Here is a 24,546-nt window from a genome sequence, read left to right on the forward strand (position 1 = left end):
CAATGGAGAAGTGCAGGGAAGGTCAGAAGGAGCTGCATTGTGTCTTTGTAGATCTAGAGAAAGCCTAGGACAGGGTGCCCAGAGAGGAACTGTGGTACTGCACGAGGTACTGTGGTACTGCATGAGGTACTGTGGTACTGCATGAGGACGGCTGGTGGGACAGAGAAGTATGTCAGAGTAGTTCAGGACATGTAGGACAGCAGTAAATTGTGCAGTAGGAGTAACAGGAGAGTTTAATGTAGAGGTGGGATGCACCAGGGATCAGCTCTGAGCCCCTTTTTGTTTGCCATGGTGATGGATAGACTAACAGATGAGGTGAGACAGGAAGCTCCTTAGAAGAATGCTGAGGATGGAACTGGCAGGGAACAGAGCTAGAGGACGACCCGGGAGAAGATACATGGACGTAGTGAGGGAGGACATGAGAGTGGCTGGTGTTGGGGAGAACGATGCAAAGGACAGGGCTAGAGGACGACCCGGGAGAAGATAAATGGACGTAGTGAGGGAGGACATGAGAGTGGCTGGTGTTGGTGAGGACGATGCAAAGGACAGGGCTAGAGGACGACCCGGGAGAAGATAAATGGACGTAGTGAGGGAGGACATGAGAGTGGCTGGTGTTGGGGAGGACGATGCAAAGGAAAGGGTGAAGTGGAGAACGTTGCTGTGGCAACCCCTCAAGGGACAAGCCGAAAGTACAGTAGTGGTCCCTGGCATCTTCTCAATGGCGTTTACTTTACTTTACTTCACATCTCCGCCCACCAGCTCAACTCACAGAAGTTAATGTGATGCTGCCTTGAAGTGGTAGTGAGTCTGGATGTATCTGGGTAATTATATGAGTAAAAGCACAAGCTCAATATCAGAGCCATCACCTGACCCTGGTACCTGGAACAGTGCATCTGTCCTCAGGTCACTGTTAGCACCCGAATGAATCCTGTATTTGCGCACAACAACAAACGAACATCATGGCTGACTGGACATCCTCTATGAAAAATGATACTCCTCATCTTGGAAGAGGAAAAGGAAATGTGTGGCTGCAGGCAGAAAAACAATCAGAAGTTATATGTTTGTGGGACACTCAGCACCTCCTTCATGATGTTGATGGCCTCAGTGCGGTGCTGTGGGGGAGGGTACAGCAGGATTCTGTGGTACAGCGACTGCAGGACCGGTTTCATCGACTCCACACAGCTCACCAAACGCACAAGTTCAGCAGCGATGTAGCACACAGTTCGAACCACCGGTGCGATCCTGGCCGGGGTACTGGAGGAACAACCAGACCCTCTGCCCTGGTCCGATACCCCCCGACTGGGGGAGTTTACCTCTTGAATGATCCCTGGTGAGGACAAATGAGAGGCATGAGGCTCAACCACTAAAACCACGCTCATCTCACACCAACAACCCTAAAAGAGTCAATAACCACATACCTAGACTGGGTCTGTCCGAGAGACGTTCTAGCGCCCCCATATGGCCGTGGTGGGATGTAATGGTTTTGTCATTCACAGGATTTCCCATAATTGCCACAAGGGATGGACACAGCTGCTTCCTGGTGGAGAATGAATATTGTTCTTCAGGACTATGATTACATGAGTATATAGTAAGTTATTATAGGGTGAAATGGATGATTAAAAAAAACACAGGAAAAGAAAACATAAAAATATGTCCAGTTTCCAAGATTAAATAGTCCTCCACCTGACAAAGTGCAGAATAATTGACCTTTCTGCGATAAGCACCCCCCCCCCCCCCCCTCGTGCAGATAGAGCGGAGTCAGAGGAAAATTCCAGCAGTCAGTACTTATAATTTTGTGACTATGACTAGCCACACAGAGTAATACAAACATCCAACCAATAAGCTCGAAGTCAGATACTAGTTAATTAGTCGATTAAATACAAACTTTAAATTGGCAGAATTGTCACCACGGAGGTTCGAGTTGACATTACAAGTGCCGTTATTTGTGGTTGAGAAGCAAGCAGAGTTGGGAAAGTAACTAAAGTAACTAGTAACTTTAAGTAATAATATTACTTTTCCCAGTAACGAGTAGTGTAACAAATTATTTTTCATTTTGAGTAAGAGTATTACATTTACTTTTTTTTCAAAATTAATATATTACTTTTTCACTCCGAAAAAAGTAATGTACAGTAGTCCCTCAGTTTCTGCGGGGGTTACATTCCAAAAACAACCCGCAATAAGTGAAATCCGCAATGTAGTGATCTTTATTTTTATTCAATTATTATACATGTAGATAAATGTTTTAAGGCTGTAAAACCCCTCACCACACACTTTATACACGTTTAACAGTCAGGCATTAATCTGAATATATTGTTTCAGTATTATAGAATGAAACCAAAGATCAAAACCTGTTTTCAGAACTAAACATTTGTTTGAGAAATATAAATATATAGTACGTACAGTAAACGTTTTCCTGTTAATAATGTTAAGGCGTGCAGGTCGAGGAAAGAGCCGCTTGGAGTGCAGAAGAACAAATATTCTACTCGTGCTGTCTTTAGCCTCTCATGCTGCTTTATTGGATAGCTTAGCACAGCGGAACGGCAGCGGCTACATGTATCAACAGGAAGAAACTAAACCCAAAAGGGGCGTGACGTGTATGCTCCTACAAAATAAAAGCCTCTTTTTACACAGAGAATAAGAGCGCTATAAAACAAACGCTTAACAAATAAACATGATAGCTTTTAGAAATAACGAATTTAATTTTAATGATCAACCTACGAGGTTGAACACATGAGAAGTTATTAATAGCGATTCGGGCGTATTTCACAGTTCCTCCGACCGCGCCTTCGTCCTTGCGCCGTTTCAAGGCGCGTTCAAGTGCAAAATATAAAATCTGAAAAATTGCATTAAAACTCCGCGAAGTCACGGAAGATGAACCGCATTATATCGAGGGACTACTGTATACAGAAACGATTCATCCTCGTCTGCTTTTAAGGTCGATGGCGTAAACTCTATCCGTTCCGTTTGGTGTTCTTTTGCTGACCGCTTGTAGTATTGATACATTCAGAATGTTCTGATGCACCTTCTGCACAACTTCTGTTTTTTAGGACCGAGCGCCTATCCTAGGCGTAATTAGGCCCGAGCGCCTATCCTAGGCGTAAGGGGCTATTGCTTTTGCAACGCAGAAGACGACAAGTTGACAGCTCGTCAACCCTCGGCATCCAAATTTGCCATGCTGTTGAGGACGACCAACACACTCACACACTTTGAACCAAGCTCAGAACCGGCAAAAAATTAATTATTTTATGTGTTTCAAAATTGGGCAGCGCCACCTACAAAAATCACAATGCATTGTGCCTATGGGGGGTCCGACGCCAACTTTGTCGGACAGCCACGAAATTCGGTACAGACATGCGTCAAGTCAGGGCAAAAAAAAAAAAAGTATTATGGCCACGCCCCCAGACACACAGGAAGGCGGCCATATTGGATTGAAACTTAAAAACTGCTGAGTCAGCGTTTGTGCACAGACACACTCCAATCCAAACCAAATTTTAAACACTTATTGACACTTCCTACCTGGACACTTTAAAAGGGAAACTTTGACAATCTGCCTTAGAGCGCCCCCTACAGAACAAGAAAAAAATTGAATGGGAAGTAAAAAAATAGTTTGCCAGAAATGATTTAAATTTTCCAGAAAATTCCCTCATGTGGTTCCGATAAAAAAACACAATCGTAACCATGTTGTTGTTTTTACGCTGTTGCCATGGCGATGGCAACCCCTCCTATGGAGAGGGGTCCGACGCCGACTTTGTCGGACAGCCACGAAATTCGGTACACACATGCGTCATGTCAGGGCAAAAAAAAAATGTATTATGGCCACGCCCCCAGACACACAGGAAGGCGGCCATGTTGGATTGAAACTTAAAAACTCCTGACGGCAGATGGCCATATAATCCAGATAACGATTTGACTAAACTGTGAGCTACTCATGCAGCTCAAATCTAAACACTTGTGAAGCACTCAGGACAAAAGCGGCGTGCGTCGGCGGGTCAGCTCATCGGCCGGCGAGGGCCTACAACGCCGCTTGCGGCTTTAATTAGGCCCGAGCGCCTATCCTAGGCGTAAGGGGCTATTGCTTTTGCAACGCAGAAGACGACAAGTTGGTCAACTTTGTCGAGGGTTGTTATTCTTCTTATTCCACTAACATATTGTTTGCATTGAAATGCACCAGAACACGTTGCCTCATGGCCCAGCAGCACTTTGGGCTTGTTGTCTGCTTTAATAAACAAATGAAGTTGTTCAAAAAGTGTGTTTCGTTTTCAGTTTGAGTCCAGATGTGGTTTCATTTAGTCAGCAAGTTATGAATTCCTACAAAATAAAGGTCTTAAGTGTTCATTTAATTCAAATGAGGGTCCAGATTGACTCAGACGGACTCATCATGTCGTGTGTTCAGGAACCTGTTTGGAGTTAAGCCAACAATAAGAAGTTACAATGTCGGTTGTGGAAAAGAGGAGAAGAAACATCCGGTAATGTTGAGGGGGAAGTCTGTTCCACACATAAAATCTTATCCGCTAGCGCACATTGAGCCTTGTGCGAGTTAGCGGCCGGCAGGACGTAAGCAGCTGCCAAGATGAAGGAAGCGAACTCACAGGGAGAGGAAAATGACTTATAGTTTATGAAGAAGTATTCCAGAGCAGGAGAACAGTGTTGAGACAAAGAGAAGGATAAAAATCAAGGGCCGTGATGTAGTCCGGCATGGCCCAACCTGGATCCAGACTTGGGCTCGTATTTAAGCGCCTGGCAGCCAGGCCTCTGCCCACGGGGCTCCGTCGGGCTCAGACCGAAACAACGATATGGACTCGAACTCTCATTGGGATGAACGGCCTACCTGATCTAAATGCGAGTGGTGTACTCTTATTGGACTTCTGTGCTAGTCACAGTTTGTCCATAACAAAGACCTTGTTCCAGCACAGGCATTGGGACTCATTATTGGTCTCTTTATTATCTTGTTTTCTTGCCAAACCCTGCGGTGAGGACACTTGAGGCCACAGGCGTGAAATCAGTCTATCTTCAAGCTGACCCTGGAGCGGCTGTGTCTTTATTCTTATGCCAAACTCTTTACTATGCTTTTTCTTACCATACAAGATCCGTGAAGCCTCTTGACAGGTGCACTGTGGGCGGACAGCTGCTGAGCATCGCGAGGATGCACTCTAAGTAGAGAAGCTGCAGCAGCTGGTTACCACTGGACAATCACAAGACAAAACAGAGGTCAGAGGTTATACAGCCTCCGGTAATAGTGTTTGCCTCCATCAGGAGTCTTTGCACTCATACTGTTCTCAGCAAAAAGTTCATGTGTCTCAATATTTGGTTTTTTGCGAAGTTGCACAAAATTAAAAGAATAGATTTCTTTCAACAAAACGTTGGCAGCAAGAAACCATCCAATCAAGATCCAATCAACAGTATGGATTGTTCAAGTTTAAGTGACAGTTGTTCACTGAAAAAACGATCATGAACAGAACCTCTGCTGTGCCACCTTGTCTGATGTCTGTGCAGGATCTCAGTCATCCAGGTGATGCTAAATCACGATGAGCAAAAAAAGAAGAGTCAACTGGACTTTTTCCAAGTTAAATTAAAGACGGGGAGCATCAGCATTCATAAAGGAAATGCTAATGCTCCCGGGGAGTATGATTGCCTTGGTGGTTTCAGTCCCTTCTTTGTTTCCAGCTCGAGCAAGGCTATAAGTATCTACGGTAAACTCTCTACCAGTCTCAGAACTGAAGAAGCCTCTTGGATGAGAGGTGACATGTCTTTTGATCTAACTTGAACAAGTCCAGTTGACTCTTCTTTTTTTGCTCATCATTTATATGTGATCTGTGTAGCTGCCCATTAAAAATGGTTAACCTGAAATGTGGAAGGCTTTAACATACGAGCTGTTTAACTACCTTAATGATGAAGTTACTGTGGGGCTGTCCCACACAGGTGATCCAGACAAACATGTCAGATGTTTCACTCTTTCAAAAGACTTCATAAATATCTCATTAGGATTAACCCAAACAAAGGACTCTTTATCAGACACCCAGAGCAACGCCACTTGTTCTTACAACCCACTTCATATCCATAAAGGTTACTTAAGTGTCAGATGCTCCTGTCCATCTATCTGTGTGTTGGCTTTACTGTGTAATGAGGTGTGTTCAGCAGCATTGTTGAGGCTGCAGAAAGTGATTGATCCACTGATGAACGAAAACCTGCTCTCAGGTCAATACATTAGTGTTTTTAGCTCTTTACACCAGAGACACTTTGTTGTCGATTTATGACGCACGCGTCAGCTGTACGCTTTCTTTCATTGCAGCCAACGACTTTTCTCTGATTTAATTTTCTGAGACCTCTAGTGGGGCCTCGGGATTTATCAGGAAAATGACTGATTTACTCCAAACTATTCCACATTATGAACCTGGACTATTTCACTGTATAATCCCGGACTGTTTCCCTGTATGAACCTGGACATCCAAATGGACCGATACTGTCCAGGTCCCACAGTGAACCTGGTGGGTATCGGACCATTTTGATGTGTACAAGAACACAAAACATCCATTAGCAGCAGATCATATCATCAGTTTTCCTTTTCGTACGCCCACACTAGCAGCATTTAACAAAAGAGGGAGCTAGACATGCCCTAAATGACCAGAGGCTTTATATTACTTAAAATATGAGTAATGAAATGGGAAATATTAGAGCGTTTTTGCTTCCATTTAATGCTGGATAAATGTTTCTTCCTTGTGAAGGCACAGCAGAGCCTGCGGATTCAGAGACCAGACTGAAGCTGAACGATCACATAACGATTACAAGCACAGCACCAGTGAAAGAAAGGAGGACCAGCATGTGACATGAAGAGAGCCGTACCTGTCCACTGACTCCAGCTTCTCACAGAGCACCGTGTGAACCTTCACCACGTCTTCACACAGAGACTGGCTCGTGGGAGAAATATCTGCAAACACATACGAACTTCATGAGCTTCATTCACACGCCGACTTAATCTTTATTCATTGTTCAGTATGAAAAGGACATGATTAAAAACATTACTATCGTCTCCCTCTCACTCTACCCCATGTCTGTAACAAATGCAGTAAATGGACATCTTCTTTGTAAATCTGTTGGTCTTTGCAGAGGACTCCACATAAACGTATTTAGTAAGTGTATGTGTGTGTGAGATACTGTGAGATGTGAATCGCTGTCAAGATGCATTTTTACCTGAACACAGGTAAAAATGGAGCCTTTACAACAGCTGTGAAACAGACCATCCTGCAAACTGAAGAAGATATACAGCTGGTGTCTCCCAGCTTCTGCTTGAAGATGTTAAGATTTCACTTCGCAAGAGAAGAAAACAGATACTTTCGGCTTGTCTCTTCAGGGGTCGCCACAGCAAATCATCCTTCTCCACTTCACCCTGTCCTGTCACTTCTAGCTCCGCCTCCTGTCTTTTCCTCAGAGCCACTGTCTCTAAGCCGTCCATCATGGCCGTCCATCATGGCTGTCCTCACCACTGTCTCGAAGCCGTCCATCATGCTGTCCTCACCACTGTCTTGTAGACCTGTCCCTTCGTCCTATCACAGAGCACACCTGATACTCCCCCCCGTTCCAGCCTGCCTGCACACGATTCTTCACCTCCTTTCCACATTCTCTCCATCACTCTGCTCTGTTGACCCGAGGTACCTGAAGTCCTCTCCCTTCTTTACGTCTATTCCTTGTAGCTTCACTGTCCCCCCTGGGACCTTCTCATGTACACACATGTACTCTGTTTTACTCCTGCTCACCTTCATCCCTCTCTTTTCTAGAGCAGACCTCCACTTCTCTAGATTCTCCTCTACCTGCAGATCACAATGTCATCTGCAAACATCATATTCAGAGGAGCTTCCTGTCTCAACTCATCTGTGAGTCTGTCCATCACCATGGCAACCAAAAAGGGGCTCAGAGCTGATCCCTGGTGCATCCCACCTCTACACTAAACTCATGTTACTCCTACTGCACACTTCACTGCTGTCCTACATATCCTGAGCTCCTCTGACATACTTCTCTTCCACTCCAGACTTCCTCAAGCAGTACTACAGTATCGCATGCAGTACTACAGTACCTCATGCAGTACCACAGTACCTCGTGCAGTACCACAGTTCCTCTCTGGACATCCTGTCCTAAGCTTTCTCTAGATCTACAAAGACACAATGCAGCTCCTTCTGACCTTCCCTGTACTTCTCCTTCGCTAGCCTCAACGCTAACATTGCTTTGAGGAAAGAACACCCTGAAGGAAACCGGCTATATTAGTGGGTGGCATTTCATTCATGGGTTTTCCTAAATATCTCTCAATTATGCAAATGTTTTTTAAACAGGGGTGTGTATCAGTATAATAATGTTCAGTGTGACCCCACATTCAACTTGAAGGATAAGCATCACTGGATTTACACTAACAAAAGCACATTCCTACTTTATAACGGCAGAACTGCTGGCAGAACCTCTGCTGCTTCCATCACCCACTGACTCTACATTAGAGGTATTATGATATGAATTTATATATTTTGTGGCAATTTCAGTTCAGGAGAAGACGAAGGCTGCAGAGGCGGGTGAAAATACCAACCTCTTGTGTGTGATGGTAGAGCAGTCAACTCGTCTCCATCTGCACCCTGTGAACCCAACGGAGCAGATCAGCAGCGTTAGTGTGTGTGTGTGTGTGATGGGATAATCACACACACACACTGCGTTTTAAGAGGACAACTTTATAGGGCTAAAAGTGACGACTTCTTTTTGTTTCACTAATTTCACCAAAAAATCAAAAGTGAAAAAGAAAACCTCAAACAATATATATTTTATTATTTACAATAATTTAACACTAAGAAGTAAATAATCTCATTTGAGGGTCTTAAAAAAGACCCGACCACTTCAATCTCGGGTGACAAGTTTCTGGAATCATTCCTGCCGCAGCAGTTCTGACTGGGGATGGGAGACCTACTGTTTACGTTAGTTTTATGTATATTTGTACCTGTTAAAACAACACAAGATTACAAACAATAATAACAACTGATAGCCCTATTCCTTGTGGAATGTTTATTTACATGTCTTTCCAAGAGGTTGTTTAAAATAAAAGACTTTGGAACAAGTCAAATACGTAGTTCTTTAAATGCACGACTTAATTACACAAAATATATCATATGTCTGGAAATAATAATCATTGTTTGGCATCTGCAAAGTGTCCCGCCTTTGTCCCACTTATACAGACCTGCTGTCCCACATTTGTCCGGTGATGATCTGGTCACCCTACTTCAATCCCAGCCCTATTACAGCGTCTTATATAATGAATATAGTTCTGTCTCAGAGAAAACTATATCTATAATGTATAAAAACTGGATGCAGGATATGTCAGAGGATACTGGTCATATAACACACCAAAGGGAACTTGAGAAGAATGGAACTATAACAGACCAATCATGGAGTAAAGTGTGTTTTCATTGTCATAAAGGGATTAGTAGCCAGAAGGAGAGAATTTGACTGGAAAACAAAAAATATTTTAATTTAATCTTTTAATTTAAATGTATGACCACAAATAAATGTTGGCGGAAGTGTGGCATGGTCGGGGGTCATACCTAGATTTTGCCCTAAAATTAGAATGTTTTGGGAAATATTGATTTAGGATATTGTCAGAACAGATCCCCATTGGATCCCCTTGTGTTTGCTCTTGACATTTATCCCAGTGATCTACTTAATGCTGATCAATACCACATGCTCCATATTTTGTTGAATATGCAATATTTTGCATGAAAAATAATCATATTCAATTGTTTTAAGCCCCGCCCACCCATTATAGCCCAATGGATACAAAAACTACAATATGTTTATTTGATGGAATGTCTGAGTGCCCAACTATTTAAAATGGACATTTTCTCCAGAAGATGGTCACGTGATGACATTTTTACTTGAGGTGTATACATCATTATTTCCTCACTATGCTTATAACTCTTCCTTGTGTATAACCAGACACATCTATATTTTGTTTGTTGTAATGTGACTTGTCTGTTCTTTGTGTTCTAAGACAATAAAGTTTAAAGGAGAAAAAAAAGCTGTTTGGCACTATGGCCCAAGAAAAGACATTAGTCAACTGATGGAAATGTCTTTCAGGTACTTCTTGGATGTAAGCTTTTCATACTCAGAGCTAAACCTGTTCTTGATTAATTAGAATATTCCAGGGTCCGTGAACTCATCTTCTGCTCTGTCATTTTGTTTCTCCGAAGGTGCAGCATTAAACATGTCATAACGTCATTGTATCATTTGATTTACTCATGCAGGTGTGTGTGAACACAGCTGTACGGTGCGTGTTGGTTGACCTCTTGTCGATGTCGCAACTGCAGTGTCAAATCTCCCAGTATCTGACTCAATGTGGCTCTGACCGCCGTATTGATGCTGCGCTGGTGACAGCTGGACACGTAGGTCTCGATACACACCTAAACACACACATTCAAGCACACAAATTCACATAAGTCGAAAATCACAACAGGAGAAAGCCAGATCTCACAGTCTATGTCCATGAGCTGAGGAAAGAGGAAAGGAGAGGAAAGAGTGATGGAGGAGGAGGAAGAGGAAGGAAGAGTTGGTGCAGAATGTTCTAGAGGAGAATCGAGTGTCGGATAGACTGATGAGTTTGAAGCTGGAGATTGAGTTAGAGGAGAAGGAGAAGTTCTTACGCTCCACAGGTAGGAGGTGGGTTAGAGGAGAAGGAGAAGTTCTGGAGTGACTTAGATGAAGTGGTTCAGAGCATCCTAGCAGTAGAGAGTCGTGATTGGAGCAGACCTCAATGGACATGTTGGTGAGGGAAATAGAGGAGATGAAGAAGTGATGGACAAGTTTGGTATCCAGGACAGGAACCTAGAAGATGGTGGTGGACTTCACCAAAAGGATGGACATGGCAGTAGTTAACACTTCAGAAGAGACTAGAACATAGGGTGACCTACAAGAGGGGAGGGAGGAGCAAACAGGTGGACGATATCTTGTGTAGACGGAGCAGTTTAAAGGAGACTGTAAGGTCGGGGTAGGAGAAAGTGTAGCCAGCCAACATATATATGTGATGGTGTCCATATGAATGTAAAGTTTGTTGAGGTAGACTGATGTGATGTTCTGTGTATATACGGTGTAATGGTTTTGGGTGCGTGTCGCTCGGTTGAAGCCGCGAAGAGAAGAAGGCGACAGGCAGAAACTCACATCCAGACTTGTACTGGGATTTAACGAACTGCTCGTCTTTTATTAAACAACAACTCCAACCTTACCAAGCCCGGTCGTACGGCTACTAGCAAACATGAAATAAATAGTTGCCGGCACTCAAACCACCACTGAATATCATTGAGTAACAGAAAACAATTGTATTGAAGTTAGATCGACCAGCTTGAGGAACGGAAAAATAGGGTAACAACAACACAGGCGCAGCCTGGTGACGTTCATAAGAGGCGACGCCTCCTTAAAAGGTATATATCGCTATTTGACTGTTACAACGGTATAGTGTTTTCATGATTTGATGTTATGATACATGTAATCCTGGACCCCAGGAAGACGAGCTGCTGCCACGGTATCAGCTAATGGGGATCCTTTTTAAATAAATAAACAAATAAATAGGGAGATAAAGCCGATGAGTCCTATGAAAAGGTTATAGGAAAAGGTGGTTAAGGATTAAGGACAGGAGTTTTGTGAAGCAGTATGGCTTCATGCCGAGGAAAAGTACCACAGACGCAATGTTTGCGTTTATAAAAGCAATGGAGAAGTGCAGGGAAGGTCAGAAAGAGCCGCATTGTGTCTTTGTAGATCTAGAGAAAGCCTAGGACAGGGTGCCCAGAGAGGAACTGTGGTACTGCATGAGGTACTGTGGTACTGCATGAGGAAGTCTGGAGTGGCAGAGAAGTATGCCAGAATAGTTCAGGAAATATAAAAGTAATGGGGGAGTTTAGTGTAGAGGTGGGATGCACCAGGGATCAGCTCTGAGCCCCTTTTTGTTTGCCATGGTGATGGGTAGACTAACAGAGGAGGTGACAGGAAGCTCCTTGGAATATGATGTTTGCAGATGACATTGTGAGTAGAATCTATAGGCGGAGCCTGCTCTAGGAGATCCTTGAAGTATTCTTTCCACCGCCCAACAATATTCCCAGTTGAGGTCAGCAGCTCCCTACCTCCACCATAAACGGTGGTGGCACCGCTTTCCCCTCCTGAATTTCGTAGAAGCCGGCAGTAGTCTGCAGACCATGCACCTATGACACACCGCTTACCACAACCTCAGGAGGGGAAAGCGGTGCACCACCGTTTGTGGTGGAGGTAGGGAGCTGCTGACCTCAACTGTGAATATTGTTGGGCGGGTGAAAGAATCCTTCAAGGATTTCCACATTGACGCATGTCTAATATTGCATGGTGGAGAACAGTGCCTCTGAATAGGTAGACTGGGATGGTGGCGCCCCCCTTTCCAAGAAGGGCAGAGAACTTGCCCCCCCATGGTCCATGACCATAGGTGAGAGTAGGAACGTAGATTGACCGGCAAATGCTTAATTCTGGCAACGTTTTACTCCGGATGCCATTCCTGCCGCAATATCTCTGGCTGGCCTGGGAATGCCTCGGGATCACCAGCCCCAGCCTCCCTCACTTGGATTACTTTTGATTACTATTTTGCATCCATCCAATCCATTGATCCAACCTTGCATCTTCTTTCACTTATTCAGAGACGATCATAATTAGATGGGCTTTACTGTTGGATTTTAGTACCAATAATCATCATCATCATCGTAATACATGACATGTACGAAAGACTCTATTGTGGGCAGGCCTCCATATAACAAATGGTAAAATGCGAAAATACTGCAGTCTCCTGCTCCGTTAGTTAATACAGTTAACCGCAGCACTCTGAAGCAAAAATCCCCTTGTCCATTCCCCATAATGTCCGGTACATTGTACAAAATGTATTCCATTATGGACCTACTTAATGGTTAATGGACTTAAATACATTCTGGGCCTTTGATGTTTTTCAGGCCTTTGAAGTATTTGATGTATCAAAATATGTCAACTATGTAGTCTGACTATTTTTAGGGCAACCAAACTGGAATTATTGTAATATTCAGTTTGGTCCATGCTTATGGGGTAGAGGAAAAGAACTGGAAGAAATTAAATGAACTTGTTTTGCTTGTAAATTCGAGTAAATTCAAGGTAAAATTAATTCAGAACGGTAAAGAAGATTCAGGAGTGGAACAATAAATTTAATAGTTACAGATTTACCAGTGAGATCAGATAATTGTGAAAAAAGTTCATATGTACTAATATATGAACAGCAGTGAGAGTCGTGATTGGAGCAGACCTCAATGGAGCATGGGCGAGCAGTTTAAAGGAGGTTGGTGACTCGTAAGGTCCGTGGTAGGAGAGTGTAGCCAACCAGCATAGGCTGGTGGTGAGGAAGATGACTCTAGTGGTGAAGAAGATGAAGAGGACGAAGGCAGAGCAGAGGAGAAAGTGGTGGAGGCTGAAGCATGAAGAGTGTTGTGTGGCTTTCAGGGATGAGGTGAGACAGGCTCTGGGTGGACAAGAGAGGCTTCCAGAAGACTGGAATACAACAGCTAAGGTGATCAGGGAGATGTGAGAGGACTGGGGGTGTCTTCTGGAAGGAAAAGAGATGCAGAAGTGTATACAGGAAAAGAGGTTAGCTAAGAAGAAGTGGGACATTGATTAGCTCCTTGGGAGTGACCAGGTTTGATATGATTAGAAACGAGACAATAGAAGGAACAGTGAAGGTTAGACGTTTTGGAGACAAGGTCAGAGACCAGACTTTAAATGGTTTGGACATGTCCAGAACCTTTTGAGTTATCTTGCTAACTGACGGACAGAAGGACAAATGGTTGCAATCACATGCATTATATAGCCTCGCAGGTAAGATGGCTTTGATCCTCTTCAAAGCACCTGTTGCTTTGTTCTTTTGAATCCCTAAATGGGGTTTTCAATGTTATAATTACATTTTTTGGAACTTCATTGAGTGTAATGTTGCAGAAAATTTGAAATTGCTCCATACCAGGATCTCCTCTGGATCATCACCAAAATTTAATTATATGTTCCTGGTAACATTCCCAAAATGAAAATGAAAATTACATCAAGATCCACCCAGAACATTTTGTTATCTTGCTAATGGGCAGATGGGTAAAGCACAGATACAAACAGCGCATTGAGGAGCACTTTGAGAACAATAACCCACATAACTGTTAGGGACTACAAACACAGGGAGCAGCACGTCAGCCATGACTCCACCCCGCGACTCTCCGAGCAGCGGAAGGTCTGTGGATCTCCCGCCGCCTGAGGTGCAGCATCAGCCACTCGTCTTGCAGCTGCACCAGGTCTCAGCCTGAGGTGCAGCATCAGCCACTCGTCCTGCAGCTGCACCAGGTCTCAGCCTGAGGTGCAGCATCAGCCGCTCGTCCTGCAGCTGCACCAGGTCTCAGCCTGAGGTGCAGCATCAGCCACTCGTCCTGCAGCTGCACCAGGTCTCAGCCTGAGGTGCAGCATCAGCCACTCGTCCTGCAGCTGCACCAGGTCTCAGCCTGAGGTGCAGCATCAGCCACTCGTCTTGCAGCTGCACCAGGTCTCAGCCTGAGGTGCAGCATCAGCCACTCGTCCTGCAGCTGCACCAGGTCTCAGCCTGAGGTGCAGCATCAGCCACTCGTCCTGCAGCTGCACCAGGTCTCAGCCTGAGGTGCAGCATCAGCCACCCGTCCTGCAGCTGCACCAGGTCTCAGCCTGAGGTGCAGCATCAGCCACTCGTCCTGCAGCTGCACCAGGTCTCAGCCTGAGGTGCAGCATCAGCCGCTCGTCCTGCAGCTGCACCAGGTCTCAGCCTGAGGTGCAGCATCAGCCACTCGTCCTGCAGCTGCACCAGGTCTCAGCCTGAGGTGCAGCATCAGCCACTCGTACTGGAGCTGCACCAGGTCTCAGCCTGAGGTGCAGCATCAGCCACTCGTACTGGAGCTGCACCAGGTCTCAGCCTGAGGTGCAGCATCAGCCGCCCGTCCTGCAGCTGCACCAGGTCTCAGCCTGAGGTGCAGCATCAGCCACTCGTCCTGCAGCTGCACCAGGTCTCAGCCTGAGGTGCAGCATCAGCCGCTCGTCCTGCAGCTGCACCAGGTCTCCTCAGCCCTGAGGATGATCAACATCAACAAGGCTGCGGGACCAGATGGCGTGTCAGGCCGGACACTGAAGTCGTGTGCTGACCAACTGGCGGGGGTTTTCCTGGACATTTTCAACCTGTCCCTGCAGCTGTCCACCGTCCCTCCCTGCCTTAAGTCCTCCATCATTGTGCCTGTACCCAATAAATCATCCATCGCCTGCCTCAACGATTACCGCCCTGTTGCTCTGACTCCGGTCGTGATGAAGTGCTTCGAGAGGATCCTCAAACACTGTCAGTCTTAATGAGACAATAAGAGGGACAGTGAAGGTTAGACGTTTTGAAGACGAGGTCAGAGAGACCAGACTTTGATGGTTTGGACATGTCCAGAGGACAGATAGGGACTATATCGGCAGAAGGATGTTGTTTGATTGATTAATTATCCTCCAGCTGATTAAGAACCAGCAGAAGCATCACTGTTTGTATGGGACATTGCCGACAACCTTTTCAGTTACTATGAATTATGACCCCAACACACACAGGAACACAAAATGAAACATGCACAGAAACACGGCAGATGGTCATGGTGGCATTCAGCCCATTATCACAACCTGCAAACGGGCTCACGACATACTCAAAGCCCTCATCTGATGCTGTAGGAATGTAATTACGTGTGCACTCCCGCAAACACAAACTCATGCAGGTCAATAAAAAAATACAGATACAAAGACGATATATTAGAGTGAATGTCCAACATCACACAACGTCCAACAAGCAGGCTGTCCTACCTCGGCAATCTGGAGGATGGAGTCTCCATTAATGTCAAAGTTTGGTGAGTAAGTGATGCAGAGCAGGACCTGCCGCCAGGAGACAGAAACAGACTCTACCATTAATTAATCAAAGGATATATTAACTATTCTTTAAAAACAATCTTAACACCCCAACATCAACATAAGTTCTGTCATGGCAGGTCTGAGCGTAGTGGGTTGTGACGTGTTCATATTCAGTCAACACAAAGTGGAGAAGAAGCAACAATTCAATTCAGTTTTATTTCTATAGCTCCAGATCACAACAGGAAGTCATCTCAAGGCACTTTACAGGATTAGCAGGGAAACACAGAACCCAACTTGACCCACAAGAGCAAGCACACTTCCCTTTAAGAGGCAGAAACCTTGGACAGAACCTAAGACTCATCGTCCCCATCTGTCTGGACCGGCTGGGTTGAGCAGGGGGGAGAGAGACAGAGGTAAAAAGACAGAGCAGGAGAGACAGAGACAGGGACAGGTATGAGGAGAGTCAAAATCAAAGATGGAGAGAGAGGGAAAGAGAGACAGCAAACAGGAGCAGATAAAAACAAAGTATTTTCACACCATCCAGTGATTCACAACATGTAAGCTGCAGAGAAAACCACTGACTAAAGAGCTGCTATATAAAGCTAGAAATGCTAATGCTAGCAATAAGGATATCTGATTTAAGAGCCACAGAAATCATTCTGATTTAATCAGCTTTGTGAAAATGGAGGGAAACTCCATACTAACAGAAAAACACAAAAGTGATTGAATTGACTTTGGGGTGGAAAATTTGAAAAATGGTAGAAACTGGTCAAAAATAATATTTAGCCACATATTTCCCTGATGGCTACAAACTCTAGGCACCATGCAGACAATAAAAAACTGACTTCTTGGACACGAGTAAGCCGATGGGGGATCAATAATTGTATGGGGTGCATTTAAGAGGGGTCATTAATTCGATATTTTGTTTCCTTAAATAATATTGACAGGACAATATATTAATATTCTGAAGAAAAGCATTGTTCCTTTCATTTGGGATCATTTGAACGATGTTCACACACGTTCTTGAGTTCTAAAGTTCTTGCGGGTCAAGTTGGGTTCTGTCTTTCCCTGCTAATCGTGTAAAATGCCTCGAGATGACTTCCTGTTGTGACCTGGCGCTAAAGAAATAAAACTGAACTGAATTGAATCGAATCAAGGACAGACAGCCTTGTCAAACATACCAGCACACAGGTCTCACCTTCATCACCTCCACCTGCAGGTCTTCGTGGAGGGATGGAGTGACTCTGATGGCCTCCAACATCTGGCTGAGCAGCTGCTTTTCCAAGACGTCCACGGCGGCGTCGCCCACAAACCTGTCCTCACAAAGGAGCCTCTGGTCACAGAAAGGCAAAGAGAAGCTTTGATAAACATGATGTCATCAAACCATTTCCTCCTGAGCAACTTATCTGAACTGAGACGGGGACATTTTGTAATTTGATTTCTGGGTTTTTTTGGCTGATGTCTGTTCCACTATTCACTATTGTAGGTGTTCAAAGCTCTGACTTCCCAGCAGGCTGAAAGTGAGACCGCAGAAGTAATTACAGGTTCATTAATTCTCAACCACAGAACAGATGATCTGAGCTTTACTAGTCGGGTCATATTAAACCACATGAAGGGGAAAGAAGCCGACTCATAACTGTTACTTTAACTCAGTGGTTCTCAAATGGTGGGGCGCGCCCCCCTAGGGGGGCGCGGTGCGATGTCAGGGGGGGCGCCTGTGATCGCGGAGAAAATGTTTTTTTGCCTTACGAGAGTAAAGTGTAATTGCACATCCAATCCAGTAGTTGGCAGTGGCGCCCTGATTGTCAGAGTGCGCGCAGGGAGTATTAGCAGAAGAAGAGCGGTCGTAAACAATCTACGGTGGGAGAAGAAGAAAGACCTGGCATCCTCATCTTCTGTTGCAGACTAAAAAAAAAATGGGAATAAAGTTATTCTTTGTTGTAAGTTGATCTATATTTCTTTCTTTTTCATATTTCTTTGTATGTTAATAAGGATACAAGAGTGTGTTTTTTTCGGGGGGGGGGGGGGGGGGGGCGCGAAATGTTTTTTTCTTCCTAGGGGGGGCGCGACAGAAAACAATTGAGAAGCACTGCTTTAACTTGATGCAACCTGCGCACTGCCTGCAGAGCCGCACCCAAGGCCTCGTAAAAGAGGAACAATCTCCATCTCCATTAACGTACCTGCATCCCTGTAAGCGCCGTGTGTCCCAGTTTGGCGTTTTTAGACTCCAGAGCCATCTGTAGAGGCCGCAGACATCGCTCTCTGGATGCACAAGAACACCGGATGTAAGAGACGATTCACCCCAGGAAGATGATCTCAAAGCCAAGTAAAAGACATTACCATCTAGGCCCCACGCACCAGCTGTTCAGAGAATATAACAAGTAATACTATCATTAAATCACAAATAATAAACACGATGATGCATTTTCTGCTGTCAGTTCGCCCGATGTAGAAACGGGTAAACAGGAAACGCGGACTGAGATCCTCTAATTCAATCCCCCCGATCAGCCGACATCAGCCTTCCAAAGCATCACAACTTGAATCGTTACAGAGGGAAACACAGGAATAAAAGTCCACGAATGAGAAGAACTTACTCTTCTGTTTGTTTTTTAATATGCTGCATGATAGATGTTCATGGTTCAGGATCATTTTCATGACTTTACTTACCGAAGCTGCGAGGCGGAAATCTTTTCTGATCCATTCTGAGACTGAAGAGATTCTATTCAACGAGAGGAGACACAACATTTTATGATTATTTACGTGGAAGAAACGAACACAGAATCAGGAACTGAGGAGACGGACGGACGGACGGACGGACGGACAGACGTTCTCTTCCAATGTTCCCTTCACATAATAGATATCGCTCCTCCTCTAGATGCAGCCGAGCAGAATGCAGCACTTGGGTTTAGAGCGCAACAGCTCTTTGATCCCTGGACGTACGTTTGACATTAGCAGGTCCCACAAAGACCGTCCTACTGACAGATACGCACCAGCAATGTGTACATTCACCACATCATCATCATCGTGTGCACGTTCCCCCTCTGTGACATCACACGGGGGAGATTCCTGCTAGACGCGTTTGAGGAGCTGATTACAGAACGACGCAGGATTCACTCGATGGTTTATTTCTCTGGTTTTAGTCGTGGAGAAAGTGAGTTTGTCATAATACGTCTCCTTTCAGACATTTCTTTTGCTTCCGACGGCCCTGAGCTATTCATTACGGAACTTCAGTCAGTTCAAATGCACGAGGAAGACAGGGGGGGCCACGGAGGGGGCATTGGTGGGGGGGGGGGGGGGGGGGAGGGTGGTCGCTCCCTGGCCCTGGGCCGTTTCTTCTGCGTGTGGCTCTGGGGGGGGCCCTGGGCTGGTTCTTCTGTGGCTCTGGGGGGGCTCCAGGGGTCGCTCCCTGGCCCTGGGCCGTTTCTTCTGCGTGTGGCTCTGGGGGGGCCCCGGGGGTCGTTCTCGGGTTGCTGTGGCTGCTTGGGGTGATCTGGGGGCTCATGTTGCCGTTGATGGGTCCGGGATGGCTGCCCCGTTCTTAGGTGGAGGTTTCACGCATGCCAGGTCCACCACTCCAGCACCAATCAAAACTCGATCTGAGAGTTAACTCCGCCCACAGATCTCTGAGTCGGTGGAGGTTGCTGGTTCAGTGTCTGTGGCTCTCACTATGCTCTCTCTCTTTTTCCTCAGATCTCCTGAGAACTTGGTGATCCAGACTTTCCTCTAGAGGCTGATGTGAATCTGGTGTATTGGGACAACTCTTGGTGATGGTTGGAAGGGGTAGAATTAAGGAGCACAAATGAATCCATTGTACTCTCTCTTCAGAACACTGTGTATTTGTCACTTTTTGTTTGTCCATGTTGTGTGTTCACTGCGGTGTGCACAGCCCTCCACGGCGGTAAGCAGGTAATAAAACCAATAAAATATGAATAGGCTAGTCTGCCAAGAGGGCAGGTGACGGTCACAATCACTATAAGAATAAAAAGCACAGAACTCTAGCAGAGACTGACGTTGTGTACGTTGTCACTGCGGAGCACGAATGCAGACAAGGTATAAAAAAAAGAAAAAAATATTTTTTTTTTATCTAAAACGGTCTGCATGTTTTTCTCAAAGACAAAGTGCTCTGGTGCTGACCCAGATGTCTTTGTTTTGGGGGAAAGGCTGTAGATCGTTTCCGAATACAAGTACCTCAGAGTCCTTATAGATTCACAACTTAAAAACAGGTTAAAAAGGTCTGTAGTAGAGTTAAACAGTCTTTCAAATGTTAGATTCACTAGAGATTACATGTCAAGAGGGCGTCATTGACGTATATGCATTCAATGATTCTTTCTAATATCACTTCCTGCTTAACAACTACTCCCACTACTCTAATACCTCTACAGTCTCTGTACAAACAAACACTTAAAATACTGGACAAGAAACCAGCACATTCTCATCACTGCCCGATATTACATAAATACAAATGATTAAACTGGGAAAATGTGATTAAATATATAAATTCATGTCTGATGTTTAAAATTATTAATGGTTTAACATCTCCTCCGCTCGGACAGTTTGTGGATGTAAGAACCGCCACGCATCGAGTCTCTGGAGGTGCTGCAAGAGGGGACTGTGTTATCCCACTCAGGAAAAGCACATTTGGTCAGTCTGCCTTTTCCTCTAAAGCGGCACACCAGTGGAATTCCATCCCAGTGAAGGTCAGAGATCAAGAGACCTGGAATGCGTTTAAATCTCAACTTAAGGAATGGCTCATGGGCACACAGTCACCACTGAAAGAAGCTCTGCTGTTTAGCTTGTTGTGACTTTAAAATGTTTTATTTGATATAGTTTATAATTTTGTGGTTATTTATTTTTTATGCTCTTTTATTTCATATATAGCTCATTTACATAAATGTTTATTAATGTGGACTGTCCCTGTTAAATAAACGAATAAAATACAAATACAAATTCTTGCTTATTGGTAAATAACTAAATAAATAGCTGATTTATTTTTGCCCGGTCAGTATCTTCCGGTCAGACCGGACAGCTTTTCGAAATCCAGTTTCATTTTCCGCTGTTGCGTCATCGCACCTGCCGGAAGCAGCAGGTGCGATTCTTTATGACGGAGCCTCCCATCGGTCCGCGTACGTGGCTGACCGCCCCCCCCCCCCCCCGGTGAGGCCGCGCGGGACTCACCGCGCGCGCACACGCACGCGTCGCGCACAGCCTTGTGCTTGTGGCCGGACGCGTCCTTCTGCAGCTGCCGCAGGATTTCCTCCATGTTCGCTCCGAGTCGTGTCCAGAGTCAGGCGCGCGTCCGTGGGTGGCGGCTGGGCGCGCGTCCGCGTGGGTTGGTCGGTGATGTTTCAGGGAGCATTACCGAACCTCCCTGAGGAAGACGATGACGTCACAGCGGTGGACCGGGATAACAACACCCACAACGCGAACCCCACGGCTCCACCAGCCATTCATTCCTCATTCCTCATTCCCAGGGTTCTGGACCCGGTCCAGTTGATGGATGGTGTTCAGATATGCATCCGGATCCGGATCCGGTTCCTCCTGCGCCCTCCGCTGAGTGACGCGTCTGAAGACTGCCCAAGCTGGCAGCACAGCGTTTACGCAGCTTCCCTCAGGTCTGCAAGGTGAGGCTGGAAAAACGGAAGCGAGAGAGGAGTCACCAGGACGGGGTTTCCTGCCGTCACGTGCGTTTACCTTCACAATAAAAGACCTTAGACGTCCAATTCAGGATGATCTAAGCCACGTGATCTGTAAGAAGAACGAACTATCATGTACTTGCACTTTCATTAAACGTTTAGTATTTGTAGCTTTACTTTGAATATTCTTTTTGGTGCGGTTTTTTGCACATTGTTGGATTAAAAATGTAAAAAATTGGAAAGCTGCCAGGTAGAGTCTTGTGGAGAAAAATAATATTTTGAAACTTGAAAGAGAAGACGTGTGTCAAATATAATATATATATATATACACGACACACATTTCCTCAAATGATGGGAACATAATGGTTCATTTACCTGCACAACATTCTAAGAAAATGAAAGACAACGTTGGTGTTTCTGACTAAACACCTCCGCAGATTTAGTGACACCCACAGCCACAACACTAGAGGGAGCTCAAACAACAACCTGATTACACCCTCCTATAAGACAAACATGGGTAAATCATCTTTTTATAATACTGCTGCCTAAGGGTGGAACTGTTTGACTCCTGCCCTCAAAACATGCACCTCTTTGGCCTCCTTCAAAACGGCCCTAAAAATACACCTTTTAGGGGGACAGAAACGGAGATAGTCATCACAACTCTCTCCAGATCAATCCCCCCCTACCCCCCTTTTATTTATGTGTCTTTTTAGTTTATTGTTATTTTGCATCTGTGGAGTAATTTATTTTTATTTTATTTGTATTGTTAAATGTCGATGATTTATGTACGAAGGACTTTCAACGGAAACAAGACCACAAGGGCTTTTTAGAAATGCTCCACTTAGACAGGGTGTTTGACTGTACTTGTACTGTAATACATGCTACTGTGTGACTGATTGTGCCTATGTGACGTCACTGCTTTTGTGTTGGAACTTGCATCAACAACATGTGTGACATTCAGAAGAATGGTAGAGAATGGCACGAGGACGGCAGTTGACAGCAGATGACAGGAGTGGCCGGTGGAGACTGGAGAACCGGAAGCAAACGCAACCGTGACCCGCTGTTCTACAGAGCCCTGATGACAGAAGCCAGGAACTCTGACAGGACCAAACCACCCTTCATGAGGAGACCAGGAAAGGAAGCTGGAAATCGCTTCTGTGTGATCGGCGCAGGAGACTTGGACGAGTGGCTGCCCCACGGACGTTCGGGTTTGGGCTGGGCGGAGAAGCTGTGAGATGAGCGGCATTTCGGTTTGTTTGAGTTTTGTTTTTGATGCCGCCGAGACGAACTTTGCGGATGGCCCTTAAGAACATATAAAAGAAAAACCGACCTTCACGTTTTGTCTCCTGCCCCGTTCTTCTTGTGTTACTTCGTGACTTTATCCGTAACCAGGGGCGTCACTAGGTTTTAAGGACAGGGGGGGCTTAGCCCCCAGGAGATGCACAAGATGTAAGCAAATGTAGCGTACGAGCACAAAACCTCAAACGGCTAACAAGGGCTGAGAAATTATGCATTATTATTATTTCAGTCTGTTTTTCAATACAGTACAACAACAAACAGTTTTAGACAGTAACAGGATGTTTACATCATTAACAAGAAACAAAATGGCTAAAATTACAAGTTACTTGGTGGATGGAAGCATCAAAGAACGCGTCTGTTTCTAAGAGTCGATCACTCTTTTGTGATTCTGAAGCTCGTCTTCTTCCATGACTGCAAGACTGTGAGGTATTTTCTGCAGCCAGGAATGCAACCGACACAGTGCAACCGACACAGTGCAACCGACGCAGTGCAACCGACGCAGTGCACTAAAGGACCTTTCACACGAGCAGCTGCTTACAGGCACTGTTAGGGCAACTTGGGTAGAACCTTCAGAGAGGGAAGCATGTCTGAATCAAGGAGGTTGTGCACAGACAATATATCTTTGGGAGAACATCCAGCCTCTGTTTTCTGGCCACCAGAACCTCCTCTGTTTTCAGGCTGGAGTGTTTTGAGAGTTCATTCAATTGTGATCCACTCAAGAAGTTCTCACATTTAGGCCTGCATGCTGGATGCCTTTTAGTAGCTCTGCATCTACTGCAGGATCTGAACTCAAGCTCGCCAGCCATCCTATCCACACAAGGGAAAAGTAACTCTCTTTTCACTGTGTCTGAGTTGTTGAATTCAGTGCGTGAACCTGCAGGTTCCTCCAGGTTCTGCAAGTTCCTCCAGGTTCTGCAGGTCTCTGCACCTGATTCAGGGAGACTGTGGGCGTGGCACAGGGCTGTGGTTCTCCCATACAGCTCCATGGCTAATGCATCTGTGCGTGTGCCCTTAAATTTATCACACACTAACTAAATGTTACTAAAAGCAGTGATAAACTTACTTTCTTTAAAAACATTCTTATATCCATTCTTCATCCATCCGTTCACGTTCTTCTCCTAAAGCTCTTCTATTATGCTCTGTGTGCGTCAAACACGCTGTAGGGACCGACAATTAGCGGTCACAGGGAAAACGTGGACTGGAGTTTCAGTGATGTGGGCATTCTCTATAGGAACAGGTGGAACGGGTTCTCTACCTTACGTCATGAAGTGAGGGGAAACAGATTAATGATCAGATTTAAGTAAATAATGACAGGTTACATGTTTTTAAACATATATTCTGGCGGTTTTAATAGAATATGTCTGCATTTTTTGGTCACTGAACAAAAAAACAAAGAAAAATTTTTTTTTTATAAAACAACCCAAAATTATTTAGGGGGGCTTAAGAATATTTTAGAGGGGCTGAAGCCCCCCTAAAATAGGCCTAACGACGCCACTGTCCGTAACACTGCTATAACAGCAGTTTGTGGCCCGGGTGGGTGGGGTCTGTGGCGATGCGTCTGGCCCTCCTCTGGACTCTGGAGGTGTAAACTGAGTCCAAATCAGGCAGACGGTGACCCACAATCCCCTGAGCTGTCCTCACCACCCGGGATAGGTCCTTCCTGTCCTGCGCCGTGCAGCTGCCGTACCAC

General features: G+C 45.2%; 1 protein-coding gene across 1 annotated transcript in view; it reads right to left on the bottom strand.

The window, feature by feature from the left end:
- arfgef3 (ARFGEF family member 3) overlaps positions 1-21,184 on the bottom strand; it is a 57,063-nt gene extending 35,879 nt beyond the window's left edge. The window contains 11 exon segments of the mRNA XM_068741526.1: positions 1,080-1,327; positions 1,419-1,537; positions 5,078-5,182; positions 6,841-6,925; positions 8,567-8,612; positions 10,308-10,424; positions 15,880-15,948; positions 17,123-17,257; positions 18,105-18,186; positions 18,592-18,643; positions 21,100-21,184. Coding sequence (XP_068597627.1) covers positions 1,080-1,327; positions 1,419-1,537; positions 5,078-5,182; positions 6,841-6,925; positions 8,567-8,612; positions 10,308-10,424; positions 15,880-15,948; positions 17,123-17,257; positions 18,105-18,186; positions 18,592-18,643; positions 21,100-21,184 — 1,143 coding nt within the window.
- Positions 21,185-24,546: the final 3,362 nt, after the last annotated feature.

Source organism: Brachionichthys hirsutus, chromosome 7, assembly GCF_040956055.1.
Source record: "Brachionichthys hirsutus isolate HB-005 chromosome 7, CSIRO-AGI_Bhir_v1, whole genome shotgun sequence".
Taxonomy (NCBI): Eukaryota; Metazoa; Chordata; class Actinopteri; order Lophiiformes; family Brachionichthyidae; genus Brachionichthys; species Brachionichthys hirsutus.